The sequence below is a fragment of the Macaca nemestrina genome, chromosome X, assembly GCF_043159975.1.
Source record: "Macaca nemestrina isolate mMacNem1 chromosome X, mMacNem.hap1, whole genome shotgun sequence".
Classification (NCBI taxonomy): domain Eukaryota; kingdom Metazoa; phylum Chordata; class Mammalia; order Primates; family Cercopithecidae; genus Macaca; species Macaca nemestrina.
This window is the reverse complement of record NC_092145.1, coordinates 138,720,345-138,737,738: the sequence shown is the minus strand read 5'-3', so window position 1 is coordinate 138,737,738 and position 17,394 is coordinate 138,720,345. Positions and strand designations below refer to the sequence as shown.

Below are 17,394 nucleotides of genomic sequence, written 5' to 3'. Positions count from 1 at the left end.
CCATATGGGTTAAATCAGAAGGGTGAGGATGGGTGAGTTTGAATCACTTGGCAACCAGCAAGGTGCTGCCCTCCCCAGTCCCAGTATCTGTGGGAAATGCTCTCCCTTGCAGTGGGAATGACAAGGCAGGGCAGTGAAATAATTAGCAGCACATTTAAGCCATTGTGGCTGGTACTCTGTAAACATGCCCATATGGCTTCCCTTAATGCATGTTTGCATGAAAAAAGCTTGGGTGTCATTTCTGTGTTGGTGTTGTGTTTTTCTTCTGTAGTTAATTTTTCTTGTCTGGTTGCTCTTCTCTATGAATATCAGAAACCATGCTATAAAAATTAAAGTCCTGTAAATTTCTCATGCCACTGTCCCTCTTCTGTCACCCAGACAGGAGTGCAATGGCGAGATCTCAGCTCACTGCAACCTCTGCCTCCTGGGCTCAAGCGATTCTCCTGCCTCAGCCTTCTGACTAGCTGGGACTACAGGCATGCACCACGGCATCTGGCTAGTTTTTTATTTTTATTGTTGTTATTTTTTGAGATGAAGTCTTGCTCTTGTCACCCAGGCTGGAGTGCAGTGGTGTGATCTCGGCTCACTGCAACCTCTGCCTCCCGTGTTCAAGCGATTCTTCTGCCTCAGCCTCCTGAGTAGCTGGGATTATAGGCATGCGCCACTACACCCGGCTAATTTTTGTGTTTTTAGTAGAGACAGGGTTTCATCTTGTTGCTCAGGCTGGTCTCGAACTCTTGACCTTGTGATCTGCCCGCCTTGGCCTCTGAAAGTACTAGGATTACAGGCGTGAGCCACCACACCCAGCCTTTTGTATTTTTAGTACAGCCGGCATTTATTTTTAGTACAGCCGGCATTTCGCCATGTTGCCCAGGCTGGTATCCAGTGATCCTCCAGCCTCGGCCTTCCAAAGTGCTGGGAGTACAGGTGTGAACCACCACGCCTGGCCCCGTCTGTATTTTGCAGCCATACTGGCCCCTGTTTGTATTTTGCAGCCATACCTCACCGAGACCTGAGACTGGCTGCAGGCACTTTAGTGTTAGGAAAGCTGTGTGGGAACTGGGCACCAGCCACCTCACTGTGTAGCGACAGTGATTGTGCAGTGACAAAGATTGTTTCTCAATCTTTGTTTCATGTTTGCGCTCCCTACCACCCAGCCCTTGAGGCCAAAGAACCTTTGTTTAGATATGTTTTACTGATTCTCTCCCACAACAGCCACTCAGATACTTGGTAGTCTATGATGGATGGGGACATTTAGAGAAGACCACAGCAGCCCCTTTACCTGATGCATGTTGCATCTGAGCCTGTGCCTAGTGGGCAGCTTGTGGTGGAGGAGAAGGAGAAACCAATTATTATTACTATTTTTTTGTAAGAATGTATGTATGTATTTTCTATTGCTGTACGATAAATTACCACAAATGTAGTCACCTAACACATAATCACATTTTATGTGGATTAATAATCTGAGAATGGCTCAGCTGTGTCCATTTTTATTTTATTTATTTTTTCGAGACGGAATCTCTTTCTGTCACCCAGGCTGGAGTGCAGTGGTGCCATCTTGGCTCACTGCAACCTCCGCCTCGTGAGTTCAAGTGATTCTCCTGCCTCAGCCTCCCAAGTAGCCAGGAATACTGGTGCACACCACCACACCCGACTTTTTTTTTGTATTTAGCAGAGACGGGGTTTTGCCGTGTTGGCCAGGCTGGTCTCGAACTCCTGACCTCAGATGATCTGCCTGCCTCAGCCTCCCAGAGTGCTGGGATTACAGGCGTGAGCCACTGTGCCTGGCCAGTTGGGTCTGCTTCTAAGGATCTCAAAAGGATGTGGCAGAAGCTGGGCTGTGTTTTCATCTGGAAGCTCTGCTGGGGAAGAATCTTTTTCCACATTCATTCAGATTATTAGAATCCACTTTCTTGCAGCTGAAAGACTGAAGAAACCAGATTCTTACCGACTCTTGGTTGTGGGCTTTCCTCAGGTCCTAGAGACTGCCCACGGCCTTTAGCCACCTGGTCTTCCACCTGGTAGTTCACAGTGTGGCTGCTTTTTCAAGGCAAGAGAAAAATCTCTTACTCCACTGTGCTAAACAGAGTCTATCATATCATAACCATGGGGTGAAATCTCATCACCTTGCCATCCTGTATTGATTAGTAGGAAGTCATGAGTCCTACCCACACTCAAGGGGAGGAGATTATTCAAGGACCTGACTCATTGGGACTCACTGTAGGTATGTGTGCCTTAGTTAGTGATTGCATATGAGCATAGACAGAAGTGATATGGCACAATTAAATGTCATCTCAATAAGAGATCAAGATTATATGACTTCTTTGAGTTAAAATTACTACATTTTAGAAAACAGTGAATATAGGCCAGGTTTTTAATATCGTTGCCACCTTAGATGTTTTCCAAAAAGATAGAAAAAATCTGGTTGTATATAGGCTATAATACACCTGTTTGCAGAAGCACCTGGAAAGCACCGACAACCCCAAAATACATCCATTTTTGTCCTATACTTTTGTGTGTGTGTGTGTGACAGAGCCTCGCTGTGTCACCCAGGCAGTGCAGTGGCGCAATCTTGGCTCACTGCAACCTCTACCTCCTGGGTTCAAGCGTTTCTTCTGCCTCAGCCTCTTGAGTAGCTGGGATTACAGGTGCCCACCCCCACGCCTGTCTAATTTTTTTTTTTTTGTATTTTTAGTACAGATGGGGTTTCACTGTATGTTGGCCAAGCTGGTCTCGAGCTCCCGAGCTCCCGAGCTCAAGCGATCCACCTGCCTTGGCCTCCCAAAGGGCTGCGATTACAGGTGTGAGCCACAGCACCTGCCCTGCTATATGCTTTTTTTTTTTTTGGAGATAGAGTATTGTTCTGTCGCCCATGCTGGAGTGTAGTGGCGCAGTCTAGGCTAACTGCAACCTCCGCCTCCCGGGTTCAAGTGGTTCTCCTGCCTCAGCCTCCCAAGTAGCTGGGACAAAAAATTGAAAATATTTATATCAATAGTTTTTGGGGTATAGGTGGTTTTTGGTTACATGGATAAGTTCTTTAATGATGATTTTTGTGCACCTGTCACTCAAGCAGTCTACACTGTACCCAATATGTAGTCTTTTTTCCCACACCCGCTTTCCACTCTTCTCCCGTAGCCCCGAAAGTCCATTATGGCATTCTTATGTCTGCATCCTCATTGCTTAGCACCCCACTTATAGGTGGGGATATATGATATGCTTTTCCATTCTTGAATTACTTCACTTAGCCTAATGGCTTCCAGTTCCATCCAAGTTGCTGCAAAACACATTATATCATTCCTTTTTATGGCTGAGTAGTATTCCATGGTATATATACCACATTTTCTTTTTTTTGAGACGGTGTCTTGCTCTGTCACACAGGCTGGAGTGCAGCAGTGTGATCTCTGCTCACTGCAACCTCCACCTCCTGTGTTTAAGTGATTCTCCCGCCTCAGCCTCCCAAGTAGCTGGGATTATAGGTACGCAGCACCACACCCAGCAAATTTTTGTATTTTCAGTAGAGATGCTGTTTTGCCATGTTGGCCAGGCTGGTCTTGAACTCCTGACCTCAAGTGATCCCCGCACCTTGGCCTCCCAAAGTGCTGGGGTTACAGGCATGAGCCATCACGTCCGGCCAGTATACCACGTTTTCTTTATCCACTCGATCAGTGGGCATTTAGGTTGGTTCCAAATTGTGCTGCAATAAACGTGTATTCATGTCTTTTTCATATAAATTCAATGGTTCCAAATTGAATTGCAAATAAATTCAATGGTTCCAAATTGAATTGCAAATTGTGCTGCTATAAACGTGTATGCATGTCTTTTTCATATAATGGCCTTTTTTTTTTTTTTTTTTTTTTTTTTTTTTTAAAAGACCGAGTCACTCTTTTGCCCACCCTGGAGTGCAGTGGCCTGATCTCTGCTCACTGCAACCTCTGCCTCCTAGGTTCAAGTGATTCTTCTGCCTCAACCTCCCGAGTAGCTGGGATTACAAGCGTGTGCCACCACGCTGGGCTAACTTTTGTATTTTTAGTAGAGATGGGGTTTCACGATTGGGGATTCACGATGGGGATTCACGAATTAGCTGGGCATGGTGTTGCGTACCTATAATCCCAGCTACTTGGGAGGCTGAGGCAGGAGAATCTCTTGAACACAGGAGGCGGAGGTTGCAGTGAGCAGAGATCACACTGCTGCACTCTAGCCTGGGTGACAGAGCATGACACTGTCTCAAAAAAAAAAAAAAAAAAGAAAGAAAATGTGGTATATATACGATGGAATACTACTCAGCCATAAAAAGGAATGAAATAATGTGTTTTGCAGCCTGTTGGCCAGGCTGGTCTCGAACTCCTGACCTCAAACCTTGGCTTCCCAAAGTGCTGGGATTACAGGCGTGAGCCACCGTGCCCAGCTTTGTTTTTCAGATAGTGGCTTTTTTTCCTCTGGGTATATGCCCAGTAATGGGACTGCTGGATGCAATGGTAAGTCTACTTTTAGTTCTTTAAGGAATCTCCATGCTGTTATCCACAGTGGTTGTACTAGTTGATATTCCCACCAGCAGTGTAAAAGTGTTCCCCTTTCACCACATCCACACCAACATCTATTGTTTTTTAACTTTTTAATAATAGTCATTCTTGCAGCAGTAAGGTGGTATCTCATTGTGGTTTTTGCATTTTCCTGATAACAAGTGATGTTGAGCATATTTTTCATGTTTGTTGGCTGTTTATCTTCTTTTGAGAATTGTCTGTTGCCCATGTCCTTTGCCCACTTTTTGATGAGATTATTTGTTTTTTTCCTTGCTGATTTGAGTTCCTTGTAGATTCTGGATATTAGCTCTTTGTCAGATGCATAGTTTGTAAATATTTTCTCACACTCTCTGGGTTATCTGTTTGATGATTATTTCCTTGGCTGTGCAGAAACTTTTTAGTTTAATTGGGTCCTGTTTGTTTTTGGTTTTGTTGCATTTGCTTTTGGGTTCTTTTGTCGTGAATTCTTTGCCTAAGCCAGTGCCTAGAAGAGTTTTTCTGATGTTATCGTTATCTCCTAGAATTTTTATGGTTTCAGGTTTTAGATGTAAGTCTTTGATCCACCTTAAGTTCGTTTTTTGTATAAGGTGAGAGATGAGGATCCATTTTCTTTCTTCTACATGTGGCTTGCCAGTGGAGAAACCAACTTCTGAGACTTCTCCATTGCCTTGGCAACCTTGCAGTAAGTGGGATTCTGAAGGCTCAGCTTGTTAGTTTGGGATTTTTGGGGAACAGCTTTATTGAGATATAATTCATATGCCATATAACTCCTTTATCGAACATGTACAATTCAGTGGCTTTCAGGATATTTGCAGAGTTGTGTGACCATCATGACAATCAACTTTAGAACATTTTCATCACCTCAAAAACAAACCCTGTGCCCCTTAGCCATCACCCTTATTCCTCCCCACCATTCTTCCCAGCCTCTGGCAACCACTAATCTGCTTTACATCTCTATGAATTTGCCTTTTCTGTTTTGTTTTTTGAGGTGGAGTTTCGCTCTTGTTGCCCCAGGCTAGAGTGCAGTGGCACCATCTCGGCTCACCTCAACCTCCGCCTCCCGGGTTCAAGCGATTCTCCTGCCTCAGCCTCCCTAGTAGCTGGGATTATAGGCATGTGCCATCACGCCCAGCTGAGAATTTGCCTTTTCTGGACATAACAAATAGAATTACTTTTTTCAGTTAGCATAGCGAAAGCTGCTTTCACTTAGCATGGTGTTTTTAAGGTCTGACTGTGTTGTATGTAGTGTGTATCAGTACTTCATTCCTTTTATGCCTGAATAGTGTATGGATAACCACAGTTTGCTTATCCATCTATAACTTGATGGAAGTTTGGGTCATTTCTACTTTCTGGCTATTACATATCATGCTACTGTGAACATCTGTGTCGGCTTGGGTTGTGTGTCATGAGCTTCATTTCATCATCATGCAGCTGTTGTAAAAAGGACTAGATATAGGGCTGTAAAGCCAAGCCGTTAAGGAATGCCAAAGGACCACCTGCTTGACCTAGAAATTCATTAAGCTTCTAATATCTGAGAAGTCTAATAGGCAGATCCTTTTTTAAAATTAAAAAGTTAAATTTTTAATTGTAAACTAAAATTTTCTTTTGTGAAATTGAAGGCTTTTTTGCATATCACTTGATTTCTGTAATCTGGACCTGCTGCCTGTCAGTCTTCATGCTTTTGATGGACCTAGCACATTCTGAGTTCAAAAGATGCTCTCAAACCCTTAGGCAGTGCTCAGCCATGGGTTTGGGTGAAAAGGAGACTTGAGGGATGCTGTGCTCTTTGTCATTCTTTCCAGAGGGGTTATGCCAGTGGCGTTGGTGACTCCTCAAGAGATACTTCTTTAACTTGATTCCTGAACAGGTACTTCTTTAACTTGGTGTAATTTATGTAAATTTTAGTGTACCAGTTCTGAGTTTTGACCAATGCATACAGTTGTGTAACCACCACTATTATCAAGATTAGAAACATCTGAACGGGTTTTTAAAGCAGCTACCTGATTTCAAATTGGATTGGAATCCAGTTTCCTTTCCTCTTTTAGGTTTGGGGTCTATCAAGAAAAACCAGAAAGCTGCTTTATGTGCGAAGGGAAATTGTGCACAACCTGAGCCTGGCTCTCAGGTTATCTGACGTTAGGATCTGGGGTTTAGGAGAAAGGATGCCTGCATTTGTGCTTCCCCTTGCAGGGTATTTGCAGACTGGCTCTATTGCCAGCCAGCTCGCACACCGTCTTCCCATGGAGAGAGTGCAGATCTCTGAAAGGAGCAGGCAGGGAGGGGCTGGGTGTAAGCTTGACCAAAGGTGGGGGGGGGCCTTGGACTTAGGTGGCAAAGTGGTAAGCATGGGTGGGGAAGGCGTGAGTGTCTGTGTGTGTGTGTGTGTGTGTGTGTGTGTGTGTAGGAGCACTGAGAATAAAGTGTGAGTGAGGGCATGGAGCTCTAGAAATCTCGGCAGTTCTATGGTGGCTGGGGCTGCAGTTGCTGGAGCAGTAGGTGGGCTGGAGGTTCAGCTTTGGGTCTTATCACTTGGCATGATGCGATGATGGGGATGACTAACCACTCCTTGGAGCCAGTTCTGGGAGAGACCTAGGAGGGAAAGGGGCTTGATAGTGAGGTATGAAATTTTCAGTCTTCATAACTAAAACTATGCTTGGCGAGAATAGAAATTCATCTCCCAGCTTCACAAGCCAGGTGCTCCTTGACCATGAGAGAGCTGAAAGGAGTGTGAATGTAAATCTGTTCCACCCGCCTCATTTTGCAGAGGAGAATGTCAAGGCTTTGGCCTGTCGAGTCTGATGGCTCTGCCTAAGGGGAGGGATGGTGACCACACACAAGACAGTCGGAGTTGTGCAGCCTTCAGAAAGCACCCAGTGTGCTCATGGCCTGAGTTTTCTTAGCTAAAGTTTATGAAGTTGAAAAAACAGTCACAAGCCAAGGTCACAAGTAGAGAGGTTTTTTGTTGTTGTTTTTTGTCTTTCTGGATGTGTGAGAATTGCGTATTTCCTTAGGGCAGCCTCTAATGGAATTTAGTTAAGGAGGATGTTAGATTCTGAAAGCTGAAGGAGGAGCAGGAATATAATATGCATGTCTTTTTTTTTTTTTTTTTTTTTGCCAGGTGTGGTTTTGATTCAGAGTGACTCCCTGGCCTGGTAAGGTTGGCTAGTACAGCTGATCTGCTTTATGCACACAGGGCTGCGTACCATATGGATCGGTGATTAAATAGCAGTACAAAACCATGAGGGAAAGAAGGAACTGACGTTGATTCTGGGTTCTATAGAGGAACCCTACAAAGTAGTGTTTCTATTTTATGAGGAAATTAGGTCTGTAAGTGAAAAGTCCTGGCCAGCAAGTTTGGGTGGGATGGAGAGACTCTGGTGGGAGGCTTGAGAGGGCCTGTTATGGGGACTGTTAAGTGGCTGGTGATGTAACCATTGACGAGAGTAGGGAAGTAACAAGCCTGATTTTAATCCGAGACTTGTGATTGGAACAGTGCTGGGAGCAGTTGCACAGGAGGCAGGTTCCAGCTAGATACACAGATTTGGGCTTCGGGCATCTGGAGCTGATACTCAGGGTGGGAAGAATGAGGTTCTCCAAGACGGGCATATAAATGGTTCCCTGGTAGAAAATGAGGCAGGAGGTGAAGCTTAGGACTTGATTCTTTCCCCTTCCTGTCTTCCCTTCCTTTCCTTTAGTAGTGCTGTATTTAATTTGGACCAGTTTATTCATTTTAAGCTATTGTTGAACAAACACACAAAGTAGGCAGTGGGCTGGAAATGGGGGCATTGCGTTGTTCAGTAGACAAAGGACATGTTTTGCCTTGGGAGAAGTCACCGTGTTTCTGAGCACTTTGGAAGGCTGAGCGATCTACTAGTTACAATATATTGTTCTTGCTTGGCCATTGAAGTGAATTTTCTGAGAACTTCTGCCAAAGAAGAACATTCCATCGGCCTAGTTTGGATGACTATGTCTCCTTGAAAGTAGTGTGATGAGCTCTTTTAGCATTTGAATCTATCTTCACATTTTCTTCTGATTTGTGGACATTTACGACCTTGCTGTCCTGTGTTCTCAAGTTTGGATATATTCTGACCTCAGGCTCGTTTTCACCTGAGTATAGAGCATGTAGTAGTTCTCAAGTGATTGTATTGCCCCTCTCCTGCCCTTGGGGCAGTTGGGGTGGGGGGTCTTTTATTGACAAGCAAAGGCATTCCTGACGTTTACTGGGTATGACGGGTTACCAAAGTCCTGTGAAAGACAAAGACGGGGCAGCCTTTCTTACCACATTGTTAACCTTGCCCCTGATAGCAAGGAACCCTGATAGAGCAAGTCTGATTTGTTTGGTTATTTTACAAGTTCCATGCTAGACAGGCATAAAGGTTGAAATTTGGAATAATTCCAAAGCATGTTCTGGGGCATGTGCCAGGTTACCCTTGGCTTCAGTTAGTAAAGAGTTCTAACTTTTCTCAGCCCTTCTGTTGAGCATTTTCTATAACTTTTTGGTGGCTTAATGAGTATAAGTGGTCTGGAAATGGTAGGGGGTTTCTTTTCCTTTCTTTGTGTTGGGTGATTTAGATTAGTGGTTCTCAACTGTGGCTGGACATTGGAATTTCCCAGGGAGCTGTTGAAAATACGGATGCCTGGGTCCCACCCCCACATTTCTACTTAATTGGCCTAATGTGTGGCATTGGAATTTTTCAAAACTCCCAAGGTGATTATTATTTACTTTTTGAAATAGGATCTCACTGTTGCCCAGGCTGAAGTGAGGTGGCGCAATCATGGGTCACTGCAGCCTTCACCTCCCAGGCTAAGGTGTTCCTCCCATCGCAGCCTCCTGGGTAGCTGGGACTATAGGGACGTGCCTCTATGTCCGGCTAGTTTTTGTATTTTTGGTAGAGACAGATTTTACCACGTTGCCCAGGCTGGTCTCGAATTCCTGGGCCCAAGTGATCCTCCTGCGTTGACCTCCTAAAGTGTTGGGATTACAGGCGTGAAACACCATGCCTGGCCTCCCTGGGTGAATTCTAACGCACAGCTAGGATTGTAAACCACTGGTCTAGATGTTCTTGAACCTCTGCAAAGATATAGTAATAAAGGATGATGAATTCAGCCAAATAAAATAATTTTTTATTTGCCCACAAAACATTTATTGAGCACCTGGGATCAAGATGACTAAGTGAGCCACCTCATGCTTTTGCTTTATTTTGCCTTAAAAAGCCCTGATTTGGAAAGAGATACTACTGCGGAGTTTTCACCTCTAGCTCCCCTCCCTGGAGTGTCTTCCCCAAGGGCTGGGTGACAGGGGAGGCCCCAATCAGGAGGAGGGTGAGGATGAAGGGGAGGTGAATGGTGGGCAAAATGATGGTGTCCCCATAAAGCCCTGCAGACACCTTCCTGGCAGGGCTAGCATACTCAGATGCCCATGGGGACCCGGCGGCCGCACAAATGAACAGGGCTTGTGGGTAAATGAGCTTCCAGAAACACGTTCAGTTTTGGCCTGTTTTTACTGAACTTGGCGGGTAAGCCTATAGTGTGGGAACAAGTAATGCTTCAAATCAGATTTCTTGTGTAGTTTTTCCTTCAGTTTGAAACCTGGCTTGGAGGACTTTCTTTAGTCCACACGGTGCCTTTTTGTTAATTGTGCCAGTTAGAAAAAGGGGATGGCCACTACACTGGGCTTGGCCAGCAGTCAAATCCTTTGCATAGATCAGACAAAGACCCCCCTTTCCTTGGCCTAAGGGATGAGGTTCATCCCAGCTCAGCCACCCAGGCCAGGGTCCTCGTTCACTGCACAACCTGGTCAATTACACGCAGGGTGGCTTTGTCTAGATTGTTCGTTCACCAGCATGGGGGTTTGGGTTCTGTTTTGTAATGTGCCAACAGAACCATCTTGAGGCCATTTCCCAGGAGTGATTATTTGTTTTATATGCTTTCAAAACAGAAAACATCTGTTCTAGCCAAGGAGGGATTGCTTAATTTTAGAATGGCTCTTCAGATTCAGGGAAAGTTCTGCCTGGCTCAGTACACTCAGGCCACCTCCATAGTGGGCTGGCCCACCACACTTCAGTGACAAATGCAAACTGAACAAGGTTAGTTTATCTTACCAAGTTTGAAATCAGATTTATTTTAGTGAAGCAGTCTTAAATGAAGATTTATTTTAGTGAAGCAGTCTTATTTTAGAATTCAGTCTTAAATGCTACAGTTCTGGGGATATAATTCAGACCTTGGCTTTTAATTTCCTGAAACCAATTTCAGAATAGCAAAGCAAGCTAGATTATTTTCTGCCAAATGACTTTCCCAGAGGCACAGTTTTGCTAGGAACAAATGAGAGCTTAAGGATTCATTGGGCCACCACTGCTCGGTGTTTACAGAGGCTTGTGCTGCTGTGGAAGTGTGACGTGGATTCTGCACTGGTAGTCTCTCCCTGATGTGGGACTTTTTCTTGGAGATTCTTTGATTTTGGCCATCTGTAGGGCTTGACCACCCTGACATCCATCCCTACCCAAGTCCTCGCAAGTTTCAGCTGCATCCTCGCTTTGGCTAGCCAGACCCCTGCATTCTGAGGGGGAGGAAACCGCTTCTTTGTGGGTGAACACCTGTTGGTGACTTTTGGAAGGGGTTCCTCTAGTTCTTAGGGCTGTCTGAAGTCCCTTTGTTTTTTCTCTTCTTCCTCTCTCAATTGCTGATACCCCACGGGTCTCAGGGTTGTGGCCCATTTATTTCTACCTATACCCATTTGGGAATTTAGGGTTACACTCTGTCATCTAGTTTTGTTCCAGATGTTGTCCATGAGTTTTGGCTGGGCTATCAACTGCTCTGTTTGGCAATTCTGAATATTAAATTATGTTTTCACTGCCACTTTTAGTATTCTGTTTGCTGTTGTTAAAGTTGAAAACGAATTTTGGGCAGGTGTATTAGCTTCCTAGGGCTGCTGTAACAAAGTACTGCAAACTGGATAGCTTACAATGGCAGAGATGTATTCTCTCACAATTCTGGAGGCCAGAAGTTTCAGATCAAAACGTGACAGGCCCTTGCTTCCCCAGAAGGCTCTAGGGGAGAATCCATCCTTGCCTCTTCAGCTTCTGGTGCGCTTGTAGCTGTCCTGGGCTTGGCGTATGGCTCTTAATCACTCCAACCTCTGCCTCCGTCTTATGTCACCTGCCCCCTTTTCTCCCTGTATCTTTTCTTCTGTCTCTTATAAGGGCACTTGTCATTGGGTTTAGGGTCTGGGTACCTGGATAATCCAGATGCTTTCATCTCAAGATCCTTAACTTAATTACATCTACACAGACCCTTTTCCAAAGAAAGTCACACCCCCAGGTTCTGGAGATTAAGATGCGGATATATCTTTTTGGGGCCACCGTTATACCCACTACAGTGGGAGAGAGTGAAATCTTCTGATTTTTAAATGGCAACTAATTTACACTTTAGTCTGTTCAGGGACTGGGTGCAGTGGCCCATGCCTGTAATCCCAACACTTTGGGAGGCTGAGGCGGGTGGATTGCTTGAGCTCAGGAGTTTGAGACCAGCCTGGGCAACATGGTGGAACCCCATTGCTACCAAAAATGTACAAATTTAGTTGGGCATGGGCTGGGCCTGGTGGCTTATGCCTGTAATCCTAGCACTTTGGGGGCCTGAGGCGGGCAGATCATGAGGTCAGGAGATTGAGACCATCCTGGCTAACATGGTGAAACCCTTTCTCTACTAAAAATAAAAAAAATCAGCTGGGCGAGGTGACAGGCACCTGTAGTCCCAGCTACTTGGGAGGCTGAAGCAAGAGGATCACTTAAGCCCAGGAAGCAGAGGGTATAGTGAGCTGAGATTACGCCAATGCACTTCAGCCTGGGTGACAGAGGGAAATCCGGTCTCAAAAAATAAAAAAAAGTCTGTGCAAGCCAGAGTAAGACATATCTGTCCATTTTGGCCTCCGAACTCCCCGTTTGTAGCCTTCATTCAGTGGCCTTGGGAACACAGTTCTGAGTCACTAGAGATAGACTATGCATAGTGAAAAAATCCTTAACATCCCAGTTCTAGTTTCAGCACTACTTAGTTTATGGCGGAAATTCTAATGTAATTTTCTTGGCAAATCACACTGCAGTCAGCTGTGACTCTATTTTTTTCTTTTACCTCTGTTCAGGTCACAGAGATGCTTCGTTTTGATATTTACCAGGCTGTTTTTCCCCTCACAGGAGCCAGCCTTCAGAGGGCTGGTGGGAAAGTAGAGTAATTCCTCTTGTCATATCTTGGTTCTTTGTTTTACATTTATTAGGGAATGCCTGCTTTGTAGATAGAACTAGAGAACAAATTGCATTTACCCCTTATTCTAAGTATTGTAATGTTGGATGTTCTTGAAGATCCTGGCTTCAAGTGAACCTGCAGAGGTTAATGTACTTTATGTGGGAACACTGATTGCACTTTTGGGAGTAGGACTGTGGGCAGGATGGGAGACAGGAAGATTGGCTTCTGCGACCATGGGGGTGGGGTAGGGAGACCGACAAGCCAGCAGGTTGTCCCATATGGAATCGTTGTCCAGTTTGTACCATTGAGAGCTATGTTACTGAGGATTACTGTTGGATATTTTTTTCCAGTTATAAAAGCAGCACATCGTTTTTGTAAAACATGGGGAAAAAAGCTTGTCATTTATATTACTCATCAGCAGTGGACAGGTATCACCTTTCTAGTACCATGTGTCCTCATGAATTTATTTAACCTGAAGTGGAATCTCATTTGTTGTTCTTGCATTTATTTGCATTTCTTTAATTTCTGCTTAGAGTGAGTATTTTGTTGTGCTGTCTCTAGGCTGAATATGTCTACATCCTTGGCACAGCTATTTGTGGTCGGCTTTTGTGTTCTTACCATCACGTAATCTGGTGGTCTGTGTCGCCTTTCCTTGCAGGGTGGAGAATGTTTAGCACTCATGTCATGACAAGGGATAAGTGACACTGACAACTTTGTTCAGGTTTTTTTTTTTTTTTAAAGGTCAGTCCTCAAACTGTGCCTCATTGGCCTTCCTTCTGAATGTTTCTTTCTGACCATCTTGCCTTCTTCCCTTTGTTCTCCAGCTGATGGTGAGACCATTCTAAAAGGCCTCCAGTCCATTTTCCAGGAGCAAGGAATGGCGGAGTCGGTGCACACCTGGCAGGACCATGGCTATTTAGCAACCTACACAAACAAGAACGGCAGGTGAGCAGTCTCCGGTGCTGTTCTTCATATCTGGTCACTTATGAGCAGAGTGGGTGACAGAGTGGAGGATGGGGGTGGCACCTGGCTTTTGTTTTTCTCCTTTGACATCTTTTAGGATGGGGCTGGAACTTGGTGCCTCTCAAGATTCTGCACATCAGAATCTCCTGGTAGCGTTACTGACCACAGGTTCTTAAGCTCTCATGTATATAGAGATTGACAGGAGGCCAAACGTGTTTCCCAGACAAGTTTTTTGTTAAGACTTATTCCCAGAGTGAGCATAAGGGAGGCAGCCCAGGAAAAGTTTTGTGGCTGACTCCCCCAAGGTGATGTTTTGAAGGGAGTGATGTGAACAGTTCATGAGACAGATGAGTGTAATTACAGGTACGCACCTAGTTAGTGGTGTGCAGATGCAGTGAGACCTCCTGCTTAATGTATGCACCCTGAAGTGGCTGGTGAGCCCGCTCTTGGCGGGGACTTTAGCGTAATAGTACGACAGGGGCAGGATCGCTCATTGGGCTCATGCAAGTGGTAGGTCAACTCCCTGGAGTAAAAAGTTTACGGTGAAACTCAGCCTCTTAAGTCCCTGGAGTAAGATTTACCATAGGATGCTGCTTATCTTAGTGTTTCCCGGTCTCTTGGTCAGCAAGGATGATATCAGAGGGGCTGGGGTCCGGATGGATGGGTTGGTTGGGGTGCCCACCACCTGTGAGGACCCACTAGTTTGCAGCAGAGGCCCGTAGTGGGCATGCCGGGGCCTTCTCACTGCAGGATGCTGAGCTGCAGACACTCTTGCTCAGGTCAGAGTATGGTGGGTGCAGGCTGAGGGTACCTGCTCTAGGCTGGCCAGCAGCAGTGCTGCAGGGCCCCAGGGGCAGCCTGCACAGAGCCTCAAGCAGCGCTTTGCCATCTTCCTGGCTCCTAGAGCCTGGTATTTCTGGAAATAAGTGTGTTATTGGGGTGGGGGGAGCCCAGGTCCCTTCTCTACACTGTTTCTGGAGAGCTTTCACGAAACACTCGTGCCTGGGCATTTCCCCCAGAAATTGAGGTCACAGGGCCTGGACATCTGGATTTCTCCAAAGCCCCAGTGGTTCTATGTGGCCAGGACCAAGAACCCCTGGCGGCATAAGCAGTTTGAAATGGCAGGCAATGATCCCCTGGGCCCCTACCGCAAGAGTTCTTGATGCAATAAGCGGGTCTGCAACCGGGCCCAGATTCAGTTTTCAGGAAGCTCCCGGGGGATGCTGATGCTGCTGGACAGCTGACCACACTTTGAGTAGCACTGTTATGACTGATTATCAGCTACTGCAGACCATGGTGAAATGCAGAAGAAAATCTAAACTAAGAAATGACTGATAACAAGAAACCAGTGCGTTGAGCTCTTGGTATTTCCTTAAATCTTGGTTTGTATTGTATCTGGACTGGCTTACTATGTAAAACTACTAATTAAGATTCTTAGTAATTTGCACTATCAATTTAGAAATGTAATAGGGTGCGGGGTATACTGCTTGGGCGATGAGTGCACCAAAATCTCACAAATCAGTACTAAAGAATTTACTCATGTAACTAAACACCACCCATTCCCCAATAACCTATGGAAATAAACATTAAAATAAATAAAAATGTGAACTCCAGGATGGGGTATTTTCGATGACTTTTATTCTGTTACCTCAATGGGTACCCAGTACTGGAATTCCACGTGGCTTCCTTAATGTCCTACTTTCTCTCCCTTTGTTTCTCTATTAAAGGAAAAAGTAGCCACCTCCATTATATTCCAGAGACCTAGAGATGAGGGAAACCTGTACTTTTTGAGCTCACTGCCCCTTCCATTATTCTCTCTGTAAGTCTCCATGGCCCACTCCTGTGGCATTAATTGGTGGTCTCTATCCTGATACCTCTCAAAGACATCCGAACCTCTTCTTCCCCAAGCCCAGACTTGTATTTCTAACTGTGCAGCAAACCTCCCTGTGTGTTTAGTAGATACCGCAAATGTATCTAAGATGATGATTTCTTCCTTATATGAACGCTACCACCAAACCCTCCTCTCCCCTGTGTCCTTTCCTTCCCTGCTCTGACCCAGATGGTCTCTTGGAAGCAGAGGCTGTAGCTGTCCTAGAGCCCTCTGGCTCCTGCAGGATTACACTCAGCCCCTCCCTGTACCTGCCGCCTCTCACTGTTTTTACTGTGGTCCATCTTTTGGGGACCACAGCAAATCGGAACTCATCATCCACGGCCTCCGGTGGCAGGCTCCTCAGCCAGCACCAGGTGAAAAGTTGCACTTTATCTCCTAAAGGCCTTTGCAGCTGGGCCCTGCCTACCTCTCTGTCACAATTATTGAAGTTTCTGCCATAGCCACCAATTCCAGTTGTACAGAAGACTTGGAATTCCTCCCAGAAGGGGTTTTTGAGTGACAAGAGCCGTTTGGAAACTGCTTTGAAAAGCAATAAACAAAAACAAAAACAAAACCCAAATGAACTGCTTAGGGTTTTGTTGTTGTTGTTTTTGAGACCAAGTCTTGCTCTGTTGCCCAGGCTGGAGTGCAGTAGCGCAATCTTGGCTCACTGCAGCCTCTGCCTCCTGGGTTCAAGCAGTTCTCCCACCTCAGCCTTCCGAGTGGCTGGAATTCCAGGCACTCACCCCCACATCCAGATAAGTTTGTGTTTTTAATAGAGACGGGGTTTCACCATGTTGCCCAGGCTGGTCTCGAACTTCTGGCTCAAGCCATCCACCTACCTCGGCCTCTCAAAGTGTTGGGATTACAGGCGTGAGCCACCGCGCCTGGTCAGCTTAGTTTTTAAGAGTTTTCTACTTGGTCTCCTTCCTCTCTCACTTGGTCAACTGGTACCCACCCCGAGGTGCCTGTCCTGAAACCTCACCTCTCCTACCCATGCATGGGCTTGGGGAAAGGAGCTGAGCCACCTTTATTCAGGTTCTCTATTCCCTTCCCCCCGACCCTGGGCACATTTTTCCCCCTCTTGTTCTGGTTTTATCCCTAGGAGCACCTTAATCCTTGACTCTGCCTTCTAGTATTCTCTGTGTTCATGCTAGAACCACCCAAGTGGATAAAGGGGACATTATTTCTCTGTTGTTCCTTCCCCCCTCCTCTCTGCTGCCAGTGAAGGAGGGAAAGGAAAGATGATCCTCTCATTCCGGTGTAGAAGAGTTTGTGGACTGTGGGCAAGAACTTGATTTTTGAGGTCACTTAAGGGCTGAAGGTGAAAAATTAACTAGTTTTGTTTTATTTTAAACTTTTTTATAGAGACAGGGTCTCACTATGTCGCCCAGGCTGGAGTGCAGTGGTGCGATCATGGCTCACTGCAGCCTCGATCTCCCAGGCATAAGGAATCCTCCTGCCTCATCCTCCCAAGTAGCTGGGACTACAGGCGTGTGCCACCGTGCCTAGCTTATTATTTTTAGTTTTTTTTTTTTTTTAATCCAAGCACACTGTCTGTATTTTCTGAACATAATTCATCTTCTAATTTAGTATTTTTCAAACATTTCTTTACCTATAATTTATAGTAGGAGGTAATCATAACCCTGGAAATACACATCTGTGTAAATGCAGAACAAATGCATGCATAGACCAGGTGCAGTGGCTCACGCCTGTAATCCCAACACTGAGAGGCCAAGGCGGGTGGATCACCTGAGGTCAGGAGTTTGAGACCAGCCTGGCTGACATGGTGAAACCCCGTCTCTA

At 45.6% G+C, this 17,394-nt stretch overlaps 1 protein-coding gene across 1 annotated transcript in view; it reads left to right on the top strand.

The window, feature by feature from the left end:
• LOC105478217 (spermine synthase) overlaps positions 1-17,394 on the top strand; it is a 57,231-nt gene that overhangs the window by 15,579 nt on the left and 24,258 nt on the right. The window contains exon 2 of the mRNA XM_011735346.2: positions 13,580-13,700. Coding sequence (XP_011733648.1) covers positions 13,580-13,700 — 121 coding nt within the window. The remainder of the gene's footprint in view (positions 1-13,579; positions 13,701-17,394) is intronic.